The sequence below is a fragment of the Mustela putorius genome, unplaced genomic scaffold (genome assembly GCF_011764305.1).
Source record: "Mustela putorius furo isolate JIRA1106 unplaced genomic scaffold, ASM1176430v1.1 tig00000585_pilon_pilon_pilon, whole genome shotgun sequence".
Taxonomy (NCBI): Eukaryota; Metazoa; Chordata; class Mammalia; order Carnivora; family Mustelidae; genus Mustela; species Mustela putorius.
Window position 1 is genome coordinate 9,780,187 of NW_025421424.1, and position 18,741 is coordinate 9,798,927.

Here is an 18,741-nt window from a genome sequence, read left to right on the forward strand (position 1 = left end):
TAGCCATCAGAAAGGATGAATAACCAATTTTTGCATTAACATGGATGGGACTGGAGGAGATTATGCTGAGTGAAGTAAGTCAAGCAGAGAAAGCCAATTATCATATGGTTTCACTTACTTGTGGAACATCAGGAATAGTGTGGAAGGAAGGTAAAAATAGGAATAGAATAAGGAAGGTAAAAATGAAGGGGGGGAAATCGGAGATATAGATAATCCATGAAAGGCTGGACTCCGAGAAACAAACTGAAAGTTTTAAGGGAAGGGGGTAGAGATGGGTTGGCCCTGTGACAGGTATTAAGGAGGGCACGTATTTCATGGGCAACTAGGTGTTATATGCAAACAATGAAACTTGGAACACGTGACTAACATAACATAATAAAAAAATAATAAGAATAAGAAGTTAAAATATTGTGTATACTAAACACATGCTGCTTTAATGTAGTTTTGCAGAATCAAGAGTATTCCTATTTTTAGCATTATAGTTCTTTCCTTTGCAACAGAAGCCTGAGTAGAAAATAATTTCCAGAGCTAAGTGGCATGATGAGGACTGTGCAGACCCAGTGCAGGTCCTTTGGATGGGTCTTGGCTTGTGAAGAGCCATGTTGAGAAGTGCTCTTGTGGCCACACTAGTCACAGTGTTCCATGACACCAACTGCACTTCTGGGTGCTATTGCTCAGGCTTTGCTTCTGCCTCCAGTGGCTTTTCCACTTTCCTTACTTTCTCATCTACCAACCAGGAAGATCCTAACTCAAGTTACCTCTTCTCTGAAGGCTTTTCCATGCCTCCAAAGGAGCTGTCACTTCCTGCCTCTGCTTGCTTTATGAATACTGTTCTTATCATTCTCATTCATTCAACAGACATTTGGATGCTAGAGTGATCACATCATCTCATAATCAGATTCTTTGTCAGTCATTAGGCAGGATGCTGACCTTGCATAGGAGGAACATTTCTGAATTTTCTTTGTACTCCCAGAGCTTAGTGCAGAGGTAAGTGCAGAGTAGACAATCCATATATGTTGGCTAATTGTGAACTAAGAAATTGAAAATGAAGATCAGAGTGTCATGGACCATGAGAATCACATTAGAAGACTACAGAGGAGTCTGATGAGAGGAACAGGAAGGAAAAGGAGAAGAAGAAATGTAAATCTACTGCAAATCTCCAAAAGCACATGGACTTTGGAGTCAAAGAACAAATTGTTCCATTTTTCTGGCAGAAGGTGCCAGCACCCATTTTCCACTAGATGTGGGCACCAGGATCCTTTGTCTCCAGTGCATTTCCCATTTGCTATCACATCCTAATCTTTGGATTCCATCAGCAAAGTCACTAATCACTTCTTAAGTTGACTACAGAGTGGATATTAAAGGCCATAATTCTTGCCAGGAGGAAAAACAAACAGAATCCATAGATGTGTAGGGGCACAGGTTGGTACAAGGCTAAGAAGACCACGTGCCTACAGGTGAAAAGTGCAGGGAGATCAGAGTATAAAAGAGAGACCCAGTCTCACTCTGTGTGTCCTACACATTGGGTGTGCCGCTGTGTCTTGTTGTGTGTGGGGGGCCACCAAAATCAGCACCATGAAGATCCTGGTCTTGGTCTTGATTTGTCTACACCTCTCAGAGGGTGTGGAAAGGTATGTATGAGGATTCAGCTGCAGATCTTTTGGAAAGGCAATCATATTTTGTCTTGGTACCATTAACTGAAAACCCAGGGAACCATGACTTAAAATGGATGTATGGATGGATAGATGGATGGATGGATGGATGGATGGATGGATGGATAGATGAATGTGGTGTGTATGTGTGTGTGTGTGTGTGTGTGTGTGTGTGTATGTAAGGGTGGATTGGTTTTGTGTTGGCCAAGAAAGAGGGAAACAGGATTCGTGTCCCAAGTTTATAGGAGGGACTTCAGATAAACAAAAATTTATTCTGTGAAAACAATATGTAAGTAGAAAAACCCAAATATATGTTGCAGTGGATTTTCAGAGTACTAAGGAGATTTGAAAACTCCAGACCAGATCATTGAAGGAATTGCTTTAATGGAGAATGTGAAGGTCACACCTTTTGTTTGTCCTAATCTCTGCAGAATCATTCTGAAGAAAGGCAAGTCCATCCGCCAGGTGATGAAAGAGCGGGGTGTACTAGACACATTCCTGAAGAACCACCCAAAGGTCGACCCAGGTGCCAAGTATCTTTACAATAATGATGCTGTTGCTTATGAGCCCTTCACCAATTACCTGAATGTAAGTGAAGGGGGAGGTGGTGTCCATAACCCTTGGCCAAGAACCATTCTTGGATACTTATTTAGACTTCTCATTAGCTCTGATTTTGGACTTTTTACTAAACCTAAGTCTCACCTTCTATGGAAAGTATCTGGGTAAGTTATGAGTTGGTACCCCTTAACACTGCAGTATTCCCTTTCCTTCCTTCATTCCTCGCATTATTGACTCACTCTCTAAAGCTCCATTTATATGGTTATGAGATTCACAGTGACCATACTGAAGTCAATTGAGAGAGCCAAAGGACATCCTAGTGATGGGCTGCAAGGGAAAGAAGGAAACCACATGCAAAGCTGCCAGGCAAATCTCCAGTGGCTTCAGATGCCATATATCTTCCCATTTGGAAACATATACTGGTACTCAAAGCAAGTGCTTGAGTGTTCTCAAGGCTGCAGTGTCTGCTCAGGGCATCTCAACACACTGGTGTCCTATGGCCTGTGCTTAGTGAGATGTTACATGAGTGTCAGATCTAGAAGCCACCCTAAGTATCTCCTATTTCGACTTTCACTTTCTGTAGCTGGTGGAAGAAGAGGCAGGTATGTTACATAACTGGCCTGAATTCACTTAAAACTTAAACTGTGTCTCAGTGAAGTTCTCTTCTTGCTTTCCATGCTACCTCTCATTCTAGACTTCCTGGTGTCTTAGCTCCTGTGTGACCAGAGTGAGGAGAATGGTGGAGAAATATCTAACACTGGGCAAGAAAGAAGCATGTGTGTGTGTGTGTGTGTGTGTGTGTGTGTGTGTGTGTGTGATGTGGGGAGGGAGGATGGACACTGGAAATGGAGAAAAAGTGATTAGTTCTCCAACTTTGCATGTTCTGGCATAGAATGGTAAATCCATGGAGTTATCATGTGATACAAGGTAGAAAATGGTTTTGGAAGAAGAGATTGGCTTGCCAGACTAATTCTCATCCAGTCAAAGCCTTGAATTTGGGGATGAAAATGGGGGAATATTGAGAGAAATATGGCTCTAGATGGGAAAAAGAGCCCATTGGAGGAGAAGCTACTTATACCCCAAGAAAATGATTTTGCCAAAATGTGGTTTCTAGTGAGTCAGCTTCTTCCCCATTCTTAGGACAAAATTTGTCTGCTTAATGAGAATGAAAAACTTTTCTTTGCAGTCTTATTACTTTGGAGAGATCAGCATTGGGACACCACCACAAAATTTCCTGGTCCTCTTTGACACAGGCTCCTCCAACCTGTGGGTGCCCTCTACCTACTGCCAGAGCCAGGCCTGCTGTGAGTATACCACCATTATCACCCACCCGTGGAGAGGAGCAGAGAGCAGGGCAGAGTCAGGACTGGGCATAATCTCAGCACCCAAGTCCAGAGTTCTTGGTGCATACCCATGATCTCATCCTCCTTAAATTCAGACCATCTGGAAATCTTGACCTTGGTCTACATTTCACCGGTGCTACAGTTCTGGAGAGAGACAGCAGAAATAGACCGAGGCTTCCATTCTTTTCTACATTGTTCCCTTTCCTCAGCTTTCTCCTGTAGGCCCCAATTCCTGGCACTTTGACTTGATCCATCCCTCAGGAAAAGGAAGGAAGGGATGACATCTGTTTCCTAAGGGGACAGACTTTTCTGTGGCTACAGATTATCTTTAGCAAAAGGATCTGAGACTGAAGCCCAGTCCCAGCCTTGTCTGATGGTCTCAGGCCATCAAGGATAAGTGTCCTCCAAGTATTTTGGAAAATGTATTGACCTTAACATTCCATTCTATCCTTGCATAGCCAATCACAACACGTTCGATCCTAGCAGTTCCTCTACCTACAGAAACAATGGGCAAATTTATACACTGTGTTATGGAAGTGGCAGCCTGACTGTGCTCCTGGGATATGACACTGTGAATGTAAGTGCTATTCTCAGTTCTTCTGTGGGTCTGCTCTTTGGCTCCCCTTTTTCAGAGCATAAAGCTCTCAGAGAGACCCATGATTACTAAATAGGTACAAATTCCTGGAAACTGATGTTTGGAAAGGATGTTAAAGGCCATTTAATCAAAACATTTCTCCCAAGACCGGGATTGCTTCCCCAGCAGTCCTGACTGCAGGGAGCTCTTTACATTGTGCCTCCCCTGACTTTGCTCCCTGGTTTTAAGCTGCCCTCTGCAGCCACATGGATCACATCTGCTTCCTTCTCCACATGATTTTACTGTAGGTATTTGAAGACCTTCCTTTCACTATTTTCTTTTCTTTACATCAAGCACTCATAGTTCCTATGTCATTTGTGCACATGGATTGTTCAAAATAAAATCAGCCACTGTCTTTTCACTGTCCATGGAAGTGCAAACTCTAACTCCAGAACACAATGACCTCTGCTTCCCCAATACCCACACTCTTCTTTCCAAGCCATATATGGTTGGGTGATGTTGAATCCCTTCATCTTCCAGACCCCACCCATGGTTGAACTAAGCATGAAAGAGGCCAACTTCCCTAGAAAAGTGTACATTCTATTCCCTGGGCACCCAAGTCTGGGAAGACTTTGTCCACCCGAGTTGTTAATTTTTTCTTTCTGCTTGTCCCAGGTTCAGAACATCGTCATCAAGAACCAGCTATTTGGTCTGAGTGAGGTTGAACCCAGCAACCCTTTCTATTATGCAAACTTTGATGGTATCCTTGGAATGGCCTACCCCAACCTGGCAGTGGGGAGTAGCCCAACAGTCATGGAGAGCATGCTTCAGCAAGGCCAGCTCACCCAGCCCATCTTCAGCTTCTACTTCTCTCGGTGAGCACCCTTGCCCTGGGTAGGTCTCAGAAAATGAGGCAATGTAGGAGCTTTCAGCAAGTTAATATCAGACAAGGCCAAGATTTTAACACATCTTGACACAAGATGTTTATGCATTTCTGAAAATTCATAATTACATTTTTGTGGGAATTTTATTTTGATGCACTAGAGGAGGTTTTTTCCTGAAGAATTCGTTTATTTATTTGAGAGAGAGACAGAGAGACAGAGAGAGGGTATGAGCAGGGAGGAAGAACAGAGGGAGAGGGAGAAGCAGATCCCTACTGAGCAGGGAAGCCCAATGCAGGGCTGGACCTCATGACCTGAGATCATGACCTGAGCCAAAGATACACACCTAACCCACTGAGCCACCCAGGTGCCCCTGCACTAGAAGAATATTAATTTAGGTCACAGCGATAGGATGACCCTTTCCTTAAATGAACTACAGTCCCCTAAGATATAATTAGATAAATGTGGACATTGTTGTTTAGATTTGTGTATCTGTAGAGCTTTAGAACAAGCCACATGATTACTTACTAATATAGTAAAATCAAATTTATAATAAAGATAATTATAATAAATAATATTTGTAATAACATCTTTGAGAGAGAGTACCTGCAGTTATTACTTCACATGACATCTCAAAAATCTTTTCATTAGCCCAATTTTTTCCTGGAGGAAATGTAGGCTTAAACAGGTGGTCAATACTGAGCAAGGTTTGATAGGCATGAAGCCATGACTCAATCACAAGTATTTTGGTCACAGATCCAGTACCTTTCCTACTCTACTGGCTTTGAACTTTCATGGATAAGTTTACTTACTGGGCCAGGGTAGGGAACAGAAGAGGCCCAAATCCCCTAACACTGTCTAGTTACCAACTTGAGCATGACAAAAGCATCCCCTTCCCTGAACACGGGAGATCTCATTCTGTCAGACCATTCTAGGTACCCCCTGAGGTGTTTCTTCTTGTTCTGACTTTGTCTCTAGGAGGGTTTCCCTGGGATGACTTTGTAGTCTCTTTTCAGAGGCATGGTTTTAATTCTGTCTCCTCTTTTATGGACATGGTCTGTGTTTCCAATTCTCTGCTCTTGAGTTTTCCTCTGAGAAGTCTCCTCTCCCTTGTGCCTTGAACCTAGTGGAGTCTAAAGAGCAGACTAGAAGACAAGACCCCTCGACCTGTGGTTCCTGTGGGTCTGAAGAGAGGGATGTTGAGAGGGGAGGAAGGAGATGCCTGATGATGTGTATTGTGGGAATTCATGCTTCTCTCCCTTTCTCCATAGCCAACCAACCTATGAGTATGGTGGAGAGCTCATCCTGGGAGGTTCAAACTCCCAATTTTATTCTGGTGAGATCATCTGGGCTCCAGTCACTCGGGAAATGTACTGGCAGGTTGCCATTGATGAGTAAGTACAGGGGAAAATTCCTATGGATTGTGTATACCTCTAGGATGTTCCTCCAGTGTGGGAATATTTCCTGTTCTTGCATTAGTACACACTTCTGAAAGAATCAGCAAACCCTCAGGCTGATTGTTTCTGAAGCTCAGTAGACTCTGGCATCTAGCTCTTGAATGAGTTTTCTGACTTATCACTGAGCCTTATCATGTCAGCAGGTTGGTTATTCGTTGGCTTCTGTGAATCCATGTCTTTGTTCCTGGAAGCTTCATTGTCCCAAATAGCTCAATCTTTAACAAATCCTTCATCAGTAAAAGTAACAGCTATCACTGATGTTTTCTATGTGCCAGATACTGTGCTAAATATTTTATATGTATTATTGTATGTATATTTCACTAAACACTGTAAAGTGCTCAGTAGTGTATTTCATTGTGCAGATAAAGAAATCAAGGCTCAGAGATTCAGTAACTATACCAAAGTCACACATTTCACAAATTTCTTTTTTTTTTTAAAGATTTTATTTATTTATTTGACAGAGAGAAATCACAAGTAGACAGAGAGGCAGGCAGAGAGAGAGAGAGGGAAGCAGGCTCCCTGCCGAGCAGAGAGCCCAATGCGGGACTCGATCCCAGGACCCTGAGATCATGACCTGAGCCGAAGGCAGCGGCTTAACCTACTGAGCCACCCAGGCGCCCCACACATTTCACAAATTTCTAAATTCTAGTCTAAGCATATCTTCTCCCAGAGCTCAGGGCCATGAACCAGTTACTTTTACACTCCAAGCCTTCAGGAAATCTCCATCACCACCAATTAAAGATATACTTCTTTGGCCTTTATTCAAGACCATATGACCACTTATCAGTTGACATTGCACATGATTGTGGCAGAGGAACTTGATTCTCTTCTACTGGTGTTTTCCTCAGGTTTCTCGTCGGTAACCAAGCCACTGGCTTGTGCTCCCAGGGCTGCCAGGCCATTGTGGACACAGGGACCTATGTGCTAGCTGTTCCCCAGCAGTTCATAGGCTCCTTCCTAAAGGAAACTGGAGCTCAGGAGGCTCAGAATGGTGATGTGAGTAACCAGAAGCCAAGGGTTTCTCTGTACATCCACACAGCCTCAGCACAAGAGGAGGTGTTTTGTGGGGGGAACTGAGCCCTGGTGGGTCAGATCAGGTGGGGACACAGCATGACCTTTCAGTCAAGGAGGGGTAAGGGAGGGGGGAAATACCAACCCCAACTATGAGTATGGGCTGAATGGTTGTCAGGAGGGGTGGCTGTTCCATTGCAAGCCCTAGGAACACATCTCACCTTGGTGTGGCCACTGTCATTTGACTGTACACAACAGAGTCAGGCATATTGTACTTCTCCAGTCCACTTGGGTTTCCTTCTTCCCTAGGAATACTCCATTGGCTTTTACTCTGAGCAGCCTCCTGTGCCCAAACCTGTTCCCTTAAATGTGCTTCTGTAGTTTGCTCCTCCTGCATGCAAGAGTCTAGCTAATCAGACAAAATCTTGGTCCTCGGGGTGTGTGTATGTGTGTGTGTGATTTGAGCACATGGATAGGTGCACACTAGTGTGGATATGAATTGTGTGAGAGCGTGTTTCACACTGAATGTGCCCAGGCTTCTTCTCTGTAAGTGGGACTTCCTGGCAATAGAAATCTGTGTTCTGAAATGAGCCTGACTCCTTATAGCCATATCAATACAACCAAAATCTCAGAGCTGATATGTGTCCAAGGAGGCCCAGGAAAGCAAAAGCTTCTGGGTAGTGTTGTACCTGGGAATCAGGCTTTGCCTTCCACGCTCTCAGTAGACCTCTGCTGGAAGGTCAGGAAAAGAGTTTCACAGGGAATGGGAGACTCGGGCCCTTTGTCTAGGCCCCCAGCCCCCTGGCACTCTACAGCTCTGCTTCCCCTCTCTCTCAGTTTGTGGTCGACTGCAACTCCATACAGAAATTCCCCACCATTACCTTCGTCATCAGCGGGTCTCCATTACCTCTGCCTCCCTCTGCCTATGTCCTCAACGTACGTATGCACCCCAGGCTCCAGGGAAATGGGATTGGATGGGTCCAAACAGCTGTTCCATGTCCCAGCTCACATCTGAGCACCTATGGGGATCCACCAGTGGCAGGACTGAGGGTGAACAAGAAGCCAGAGACGCCACAGGTGTTGTGGAATATAGGGTGGGACGTACCTGTGGGAAAAGGCTCCTCATGCACCTGATTATATCCTCATGTCCTTTGTCTCTGCAGAACAATGGCTACTGCACCCTTGGGATTGAGGCCACTTATCTGCCCTCCCCCACTGGGCAGCCCCTGTGGACTCTGGGAGATGTCTTCCTCAAGGAATATTACACTATCTACGACATGGGGAACAACAGGATGGGTTTTGCCCTCTCTAAGTAGAACAGCAAAAGGCAGCTGTCTCCTCCTTCCCAGCAAGACTCTGGGATTGCCCTGTTGGTTCTCTGGGCTGACAGCAGCATTTTAGACTAGTCTGATCCCTCTGTGTACTAGAATCTTACTTCCTGCAACTAATAAATCAAGAATCTCCAAATAGTCTTTGCTGTTTCTTCTAAATGTCTTCCTTGTGTTCTGCTTGAGTAGTTTATTCTAAGTTCATTAGCAACAATTCTTTGGGGGATCTGTGAATTGACCAATGGGCAAAAACACAGAGCTGCGGTCTCTGAGTGAAGACCCACAGCACAGACTTTAAGGACACAGTAGCACCTACATGAGGTATTCTGGCGGAGGTGACCAGTCCTCCCAGCACGTTCTCTTCTAACACATTCTTCTCTCCATTCTTAAAAGTTAGAGAAGAAAAAGAAACCTTTGAGAATATTCCAAACGGGTGCTCAGAGGCCAGGCCTGATCAGACAACACAGTGGGTTTTTTGGACATTGTTTTGTTTCTAGTTTTGTAGGTTAGCAAAACAATTTTAATGCATGTTGGGATTATCTTATGTTTTCACAGACCCATTCCTCCCTACTCACTATGGGTGCTCTCAGCCTGCTCACGTATGACTTTATCTGCCTGGCCTGAAAGCTTTTGAGCTTTGAAACCCAATCTCATTTTATAGTGGAAGAAAGTGAGGTGTGGATGGGTAATCATACAGTTACTGTTAAAGTCAGATCCAGATTGATGTATTATGTATTTTTATCATGTTGCTATATGATAGTCTGCTCTGTAAGCCACGAAGGTAAGTGATCACAAATGAGACGTGATGTTGGCTCACTAGGAATTTTCTATCAGCCTATTGCTTGTGAGTATGTTTCCTGTCTGAAGCAAGCCCAGGGCCTGAACTTGCAATCCACAGTAGGTTATGAACAATCATCGGCAGTGCAGTAATGCCACCTTTAAGGAGGTAAAAACAGGTACTGCTCTGGGACCCAAAATTCTTGCAAGAAATGTAATTAGAAGGATGTACCTGGGAAGAAAGATGCAAAGAATTCTCCATCTAGATGTGTGGGAGTGATAGTGGTGAATAGAGGTGTACATTTTCCTACATCATTGCATCATTCCCCCGCACCAACACACAATGGAATTGATCTTATGGAGTTGGATAATGTCTGAACTCTGGCCATTCCTTTCTCTTTCTGTTGTGTTTCTCTCATGGGAAGCACAGCCTTTTCTGTCAAAGGGAAGGGAGCTCAGCTCAGCCCCAATTCACCTGCATCCTCATCCCTTCCCCTTCAGCCACCCTTCCTGCCTCGGTATCACCTCTATTCATGCTCTGGTGGTGGTTGGCCTCAATTATACAGAGCAAAGATCTTGAGATAGAGATATAATTGCTAGAAAGTTCTCAGCACCGAGATACACCAAATTCAGGTTATCACGAGTGACCTGAAATTCATCAGCAGGGACTAAATGCAGCCATGGGAACAACATATGGTATTGGTAAAGCCAGAGCTATCAATTCTGTCTGCTCCTGGATTCTAGAAAATAACACCCAACAGAAGCTGTCCACAGATTATGGTCTGTTCTGCCTTGTCTATCACTGTAGGATGGGGACAAGATTTATTAATATGGGAGTGTTCCCCACCTTGCAATATGTTACTCTGTACCTACCCCACTAATAAAGATCTTGCCTGTCTGATTCTTGTATATTATGTGGTAGAAACTGAAGGTCTGTGGACAAAAAAACAGACAGAGAGAGAGAGCAATAAATGAAGAAGATGCTAGTGGGTAAAAAAATGTAAAAGGAACAAGGAGCAAATGAGATTTTAAAAAGTTGGAAGGTAACAGGGAAGAGAGAAGGGGAAGAACTATGGATGGGAGAGGTGAAAATAGAGATTTGGAATTTGGAGTTTCTTGGGGGAAATGTTCCACAGCAACATCTTGGAGGGGAATGTAAGATAAAGATTTTGAGAAATATTGCCTATGCTTACAAATCAGAGACTTTTTAATGTTCTATAAGAGATATAAAGATTGGAATTTCTCTTTGTTTTGGACAGCTGTAACATGGTTTTTAAACATGAATTCATGCAGGAAGTGGTCACATGGAACCCAGTCTATATTTGGGTTCTACTTGTAAAGCACATTCTGAGATTTCTTTCCATTTACTACTTGTACCACCATCACTAATGAAATATCATTAATTAGTAAAATCTTCCCTGATCCCTGAATTTTTCTGCGTGTCCTCTGCCTACCCTCCCACCCCATATGAGAAGTCATTACTCCTCCTTCCCTCCCCCCACAGCATTTTGTACCTCTGACAGTTCACTACACATCCCACAGTATTGTATCCATGGCACATCTGTCTCTCCAACTCAGTTATGATCAAGAGGAAAGAGATTGTTAAAAATAGAGCTACCCTATGACCCTGCAATTGCACTATTGGGTATTTACCCCAAAGATACAGATGTAGTGAAAAGAAGGGCCATCTGTACTCCAATGTTCATAGCAGCAATGGCCCGTCACCAAACTGTGGAAAAAGCCAATATATACAATGGAATATTAAGCCTCCATCAGACAGGATGAATATCCAATTTTTGTATCAACATGGACGGGACTGGAGGAGATTATGCTGAGTGAAATAAGTCAAACAGAGAGAGTCAATTATCATATGGTCTCATTTACTTGTGGAGCATAAGAAATAATATGGAGGACATTGGGAGAAGGAGAGGAGAAAGGAGTTGGGGGAAATTGGAGGGGGAGATGAACCATGAGAGACTGTAGACTCTGAGAAACAAATTGAAGTTTTGGAGGGGAGAGGGGTGACAGGTTGGGTGAGCCTGGTGGTGGGTATTAAGGAGGGAACGTATTGCAAGGAGCACTGGGTGTGATGCATAAAAAATTAATCTTGGAACACTGAAAAAGAATAAAATAAAGTTTAAATTAAAAAAAAGAGGTTGTTTATTTTTCTCTTTACGTCCCCAGATCTGACATGTCTTGTGATAACAAGTCCTTAGCAATGCTTGCTATAACCAAATTCACAGTAATACAAGTGACAGTGACTGTTACAGGGAAAGGTGCCTGAGAGCAGCAGGCAAGAGGAAGGTATCACAAAGGAAACCCTGTTAGATTTCACCCTGAAGCATGTGTAGGAACTCACTAGGTAGAGAGAGTTAGAAAAGGGATCTCGTGCAGAAACTGGCCTAAGGACAAGCAGAGAGGCTGGAGAGAGTTTGTGCAATTGTAGAGCAGCAGGAAATGCCAGCAGGTGGACACAAGGTACCTGGAGGGGATAGCAGGAGAGGAGGCAGCCAAAGGTCAGATGGGTAGGACCTTGCGAAATATCCGGACTTGATTCTTCTGTCAAGGGGACCCATATTGGTTTTTGCAGAGGAGAGACCGATGATCAGATGTTTGAGGAAGAGTGATCTGCTGGCAGGCTCCTCTGCTGTTCCCTAGCCTTCAGCTGGGGTAGCTTCTGTGAAGACTCAACTTCAGATAGAGGCATATCCTTTGTTCCTGGTAGAGCTTCTGCTCTAGAACTCTGTCCATTCTCCTGGGCTCATAGTCATGGCTGAAAGACCTAAACAGAATGAAAGACCCCTTTGTATCTCACCCCTAAATCCAGAATTTAGAGCCAACCAGTAGTGGTGAGGTCTTGGCTTCCCCTTTTCTTAGTTCCACTTTGACCCAGCTCTTACTATGCAAATGTCACCAGAAATCTCAAAATCTGCTTTTTGGCCATGATGGTAGGAGTTTTGATTGAGGCCTGCTTCCATGTGTCATTTGCCATCAAAGCCATGTGCAGAAGAATACTATCTTGTTGAGAAGATTTGATGTGTCATGAGTTCTCTGAAGTTGGCCACAGCAAGTGGGGGCTCTGCCAAGAAAATAGGCTGGGAGGTTAGTGGGGGGTGGCGCTCAGGAGTGGACAAAGGTAGACCCGGAAGCAGGCTTTAGGCTGGATTTCTGGTACTCTGCCTTCTGCAGCTCTTCCCCTTTCACAGAGACACTGAGGCCCCTCTAGGCTCAGACTTTATGTAGAGAGCCTGGGGCCCCAGGCTTTGTGCTGGACGGCAGCCGAGATGGGATGGTGCTGCTTTGAGCTGCTAAGTCACACAGACCCTAGCTGTTTTGTCTCTCCAGCAAGGAGCAGGGAGCAGAGATCCAGCCCCCAGATTTAATGGGCCAAGGCTCAGTTTGGATTTTTCCATGCCATTTCTCTCTTGTCCTGGCTTGTCCCCTGACACCCCCCCCCCCCCACCACAGGCCTTTAGACCTCTGGTTTTTCACACTGTTGCTTTCTCTCCCTTTTCCATGTGCTCAAGGTCCAGAATATAAAACTGAGGCTCCCTGAGGATTGCTAGAAAGTGCTATAGGGACCACATAGAGCATTTCCAGGGCCAAGAGGGTGTGTTCCAGCAATTCAGGCATTTCCGGAATATGTCTACAGCAGGACATTGCTTCTGTAGTTTCCACTCTAAGTCCCACTGCTTCTGTCCGCCATATTTTAACTAATAGTAACATTGCCACAACTCCGTCTTTCCTTTTCTCTCCCCTTCCTCATCACCCATGTCTTTCTGAGTGCCAGCTGCTCTAGAGAGAGAATAGATGTTGCTCTCTGTGCTCAGATCCACCCCCTGCCACCACACCATCTAGAACAGGCTTGGAAGGCTGTGGTTCCCAAGTGGGCTGAGGATGCTGAACTCCAGGTGTGAGCGGCTGGCCTACAGGCTCTGAAGCATTCTGGGCCTCAGCAAGTGATGGCTGTTGCCCTTACTGAACGTGCAGTTGAATTAAGACAAGAGTAGATGGGCTGGAGCTCAGCTCAAGGTAATTGACAAGAGGTAAGTATGCATTTATTTGGAGCCTTGCTCCCTAGTCCAGGTGGATGGCCCAATAGCTTAATGAAGAGATATTTATTCAGTTCTGAGGGCATGTCCCTTCTGTTACCTCACCCCATCCTTGCAACACAATTTTGAAATAGGTTTTACTCCCTCCATTTTTGTCAGTAAGTGAACAGAGGTAGAAGACGTGTGATAAGGTACCCAGCACCCTGAAGCTAGAAGTGGAAGAGCCAGGCTTTAGGTGTAACAGTGTCTGCTTGAAGCCCATGCTCGTTCCAGTTCACCACTTACTTGGTGGGGGAGAACACAGGCCAGGATCTCCTCCTCACCAGGTGTGGTTTAGGTGCAACCTGTGGAGAGGAAAATCTTTTGCAGGGATCACTGTGTGCTGATTGTTCTTGAGAGTTACTCAGCAGAGCCACTGGCCTGTAGCTTCCCTGGGATGCCCCCAGCTAGGTCATGGGGGTCATTCCTAGTGTTTTTACAGATCTTTTTATGCAGCTGCAGCTGAAATGCGCTATGAGTGTCTTTCTGATAAAGGTGTTTCCACCGTCAGCTGACTTTGATATTTGAAAATCTGAGTACTTGGACTTCCCCTATCATATAAGACATTCAAAATTATTACTAAAAATTAAAGAAGGAAGAAAGAAAATGAGAGAGAGAGAGAGAGAGAGAGAGAGAGAGAGAAAAGGAGAGCTTCTTCTGTCTCACTCTCCCCAGTCCCCACATCCTTATTCCTTTGAATAGGAAATGGGAATGAGGGCTACTGAGGATCAGAATGACCCTTGTCAGGCTGTACGATTAAGGTAGCAGTAGAATGGGCTAATTTCAAGAGGATCCATCATTACTTCTGAGAAATTAAAAATCTTCAGGGACTCTTGTGGCCATATTTATCCTCTATTTGTTCTCATTCCATTCCCAGGTCCTTGCGAAGGGGACTTGGCTTGCAGTCTGGCTTCACCAAGCTGGCTCACCTTATGCCTTCCTCACATCCCCAGCCCTAAATCCAGAGGGAGAAATAGCATCTTCACAGTGTTTCTGGGGCTCCTCCTCTGGGAGTCCATGAAAGAGACCAGGGCATAGAGATACCAGGTTTCAAGACTTTCAACTCCTAGTCCTGGTCTTCACATCCAGGTGTAGCCACAAAGCTTGTGTATTACTTTATCAGTTGGCCCCAGGTCCATCCAGATGCTGCCAAATACATGCTGGAGAACATGAAACTGTGCTTGTGTACAGACCTTATCTATGCCCTAACTGCTTAGTCAACCACAAGATCATGCCCTGTAGTGAAGTGGTGATTCTTGTACCCTGGTTCCAGGACCTCAAACAGTAGTCAATACTTTGTTCTGGAATATCTGGGAGAGTCACAGGACAGACACTCTGGGTGAACTTGAAATCCAAAGGTAGTATTGGGGACCATTTCCCCACTCAGGGCTAAAGTACACAGTATTGAAAGGGTGACTCTTGGAGGAGAGGAAATAAAATAAAATAAAATTAAATTAAAAAAAAAAACGAGCTCCTTCTCTTCAGCAATAAATTTATCTACTAGGAAAATTGTTTTTTTTTGTTGTTGTTCTAATCCTCTATTTCTCTTTCTCTACTCTTACTTTTACACTGGAAGTCCCTGTCATGCTCTGGTCTGTGTCTTTCTGAAGCTCCTTAGCCAAGCGCAGTGAGCAAGAGAAAGTCCAGAATTACCAGAGGGACCTAATAGGAAAGTAATTTGGAAATGGACTGAAATTCACCTCAGTTAGAAAACTTTCTAGAAGGATTACCTTTCTCCTGAGATCAGAATGGGAGAAGTCAACCATATTTGGAAGATACCGTTTTCTGTTTTCAAATAAGTGGTGCAATTGACAATTTGGGGGGCTGAAGGGGGAGGAGACAGTCTCCAGAGTCTCATGGGTGTTTTTGGGTAAATGTTCACTGTTCCCTCCAGTCAGAGTGCAAAGTTCTTTACAAGATCCCATACACATGCTGTTTTATAAGAGGAAGGCTCTCTTCCATTCAGTCTGGCTTCTGTCCCTCTGCTCCAGAAAGGATGAGGGGTGGCTTGTTAACCAGGTTCTCTAACCCGACTGATTGACATAAAATTGATCCTTGGAGAGGCAGGAAAAGGATCCCAAGAGATGAGTACCTGGCTCTGGTGGCAGTTTCCTCATGCCTGGCTAAAATGGACTTCACTCTGTCATTTCTCATGCTTCCTCATTAGGAATGAAAACCAGGTTATGCTTCTGGTGATTAACATGTGGAACTTCCCCACCCAGAAATAAAAACCTCTTCTTTCTATGGGGAGTTTGTGTAGGGGCTGATCTTGGAAAGATAAGGCTGAAGCCAGTTTGAAGGTGAAGAAAAAGGTGATTGAAGGTGGCATGAAAGATCCCAGAGGTGTATCGCAGGAGATTTTCCAAGACAGGGAAAGAGCTAGAATTGGGAAATGAGAAATTTATTTATCTTAAAATAGGGGCTGAATGGAGTCATTTTAAAGTTTTTATTATTTTATTATATTTTTTATCCCTTGGATCATAGGTTGAAGAAAGGCAGAGAGCTAGAGGTAGAGTACCAAGATGAAGGGTTACTCTATGGAAGGAATCTGTGACCTGCACATAGTGTATGCTCAGTGTCTATTTGCAATGCTTCAGTTTATTTCAGTAAATGCATTATGTGCTGAGTACAATGGCAGACACTGAAGATATGGATCTGAGATGTACAAGGGTGAAGGAACTATAGAAGTGGAGCTCTTAACAATATCATGTCTCCTCCTATTTTAACTAAAGCAAAGAAGAAGGATGGGGGATATTTGTGAAGGATATTAGATATCATTGATATACTTCAAGGATAATAAATATTTATTAAGTAGCATAAAATACCTCTCAAGACACTGTAAGAAAAAAAAAAGATAAAATAAGAGAGTCCCAGGAAGCTTCATGTCTAGTGGAGAGACAAACATTTCCACACCCAACTGAATACTACAATGATAGAGCATGCACAATGGTGACAAAGTAATGGTAAATTCTGCCATTTTCTGGAGGGACATTGTAAGAGAAGGGACCTGTATGAGCAAAGACATAGAAGTGTGAGACTGTAGAGTGTTTGGTGGAACTTTGAACAATCAAATAACAGGAAAACCAGATCCTAAAAATAGGAAAAGAGAAAGAGGGAGAGAAGAATTAATGAACATTTTGGGAGTGGAGGAGATACCATATTTCTTTCCTTGTCGATGAATTGTCATGCCATTCTTGAAGGGATTTGGAAGTTGAGGAGAGGTCATGGAATGTGACTGATGAGTGATCCTTTAGTTATTGTAAGAAAATCCTAAAATAACTAAAGGATGGTTCATCTGCAAGTACTAAATACCAGTCCAGTTTTGTTGTTCTCTGGGCTCTACAAGAGGATTTTTATGGTATTAGACTAGAGAAAGTAGATGCTAGAGATGAAGGTAGTTTTAAGGGCAGGGATTTTGGACTGCTGATGGTTCCTCTGATATTTCTTGGGCTTGGAGAAAGAAGGAAGGGGAAAGGTGATGGCATTTGAGTGTCAACAAGGACTATGCCTTTCTATTACATCCCAGGCAATCTGCTGGGCTCTGAGGATCAGAGGAAATAAAATATATAAATTTCTTCTTTGTGGCTCTCATAATCCCTCAGAAATAAATCAGCCACAGCAACTTCTTTCAAGATATGTCTCCAAAGGCAAAGAAACAAAAAACAAAAAACAAAAAACAAAAGCGAAAATAAACTTTTGGGACTTCATCAAAATCAAAAGCTTCTGCACAGCAAAGTCAACAAAACAAAGAGGCAACCCACGGAATGGGAGAAGATATTTGCAAATGACAGTACAGACAAAAGGTTGATATCCAGGAATTATAATGAACTCCTCAAACTCAACACACACAAAACAATCACATCAAAAAATGGGCAGAAGATATGAACAGACACTTGTCCAATGAAGACATACAAATGGCTATCAGACACATGAAAAAATGTTCATCATCACTAGCCCTCAGGGAGATTCAAATTAAAACCACATTGAGGCATTACCTTACACCAGTTAGAATGGTCAAAATTAACAAGACAGGAAACAACATGTGTTGGAGGGGATGTGGAGAAAGGGGAACCCTCTTACACTATTGGTGGGAATGCAAGTTGGTGCAGCCACTTCGGAGAACAATGTGGAGATTCCTCAAGAAATTAAAAATAGAACTTCCCTATGACCCTTCAATTGCACTTCTGGGTATTTACCCCAAAGATACAGATGTAGTGAAAAGAAGGGCCATCTGTACCCCAATGTTTATAGCAGCAATGGCCACAGTCGCCAAACTATGGAAAGAACCAAGATGCCCTTCAACGGACAAATGGATAAGGAAAATGTGGTCCATATACACTATGGAGTATTATGCCTCCATCAGAAAGGATGAATACCCAACTTTTGTAGCAACATGGATGGGACTGGAAGAGATTATGCTAAGTGAAATCAGTCAAGCAGAGAGAGTCAATTATCATATGGTTTCCCTTATTTGTGGAGCATAACAAATAGCATGGAGGACATGGGGAGTTAGAGAGGAGAAGGGAGTTGGGGGAAATTGGAAGGGGAGGTGAATCATGAGAGACTATGGACTCTTAAAAACAATCTGAGGGGTTTGAAGTGGCGGGGGGGGGTGAGAGGTTGGGGTACCAGGTGGTGGGTATTATAGAGGGCACAGATTGCATGGAGCCCTGGGTGTAGTGAAAAAATAATGAATACTGTCATACTGAAAATAAATAAAAAATAAATTTTAAAAAAAGACAGAAATCATGTCCTAGATGGGAAAACTCAATATTATAATATCAATTTTCACATATCAGTCTCTAAATGTTTTAAAGTCCCAAAGAGCGTATGTGTGTTTATTTGATAAATTGATTATAAGTTCCATTAAGAAAAATATATCAGTGAAAGTGATAAAGAAACTATTTCTTAAGAAAGGAAAAGTAATGAAGACACATTGTATGAGATATCAAAAATGTTATATAAAGGATTTTCATATTAGTAGAAAATAATAGGAAGTTCAGAAATACTTTTGTATTTATTGGAATCTATTTTTTTTTTATTCAAGCTAATGGTTTCCCTTAAATGAT

General features: G+C 43.4%; 1 protein-coding gene across 1 annotated transcript; it reads left to right on the plus strand.

Annotated features, from left to right (window-relative positions):
- Positions 1–438: 438 nt before the first annotated feature.
- LOC101693781 (pepsin B) lies at positions 439–8,935 on the plus strand. The gene is made up of 9 exons (XM_045081913.1): positions 439–1,631; positions 2,084–2,240; positions 3,397–3,514; positions 4,012–4,130; positions 4,803–5,002; positions 6,280–6,402; positions 7,314–7,461; positions 8,314–8,412; positions 8,640–8,935. The coding sequence occupies exons 1-9, from the start codon at positions 1,576–1,578 to the stop codon at positions 8,790–8,792; spliced, it is 1,173 nt and encodes a 390-aa protein (XP_044937848.1). The 5' UTR covers positions 439–1,575; the 3' UTR covers positions 8,793–8,935.
- Positions 8,936–18,741: the final 9,806 nt, after the last annotated feature.

Bases quoted from the DNA above. Each gene is read 5' to 3' on its own strand.
- LOC101693781 (XM_045081913.1), top strand. From the start codon at position 1,576: ATGAAGATCCTGGTCTTGGTCTTGATTTGTCTACACCTCTCAGAGGGT. The intron at 4,131-4,802 runs GTAAGTGCTATT...TGCTTGTCCCAG, and splicing joins TGGGATATGACACTGTGAAT to GTTCAGAACATCGTCATCAA. The intron at 7,462-8,313 runs GTGAGTAACCAG...CCTCTCTCTCAG, and splicing joins AGGAGGCTCAGAATGGTGAT to TTTGTGGTCGACTGCAACTC.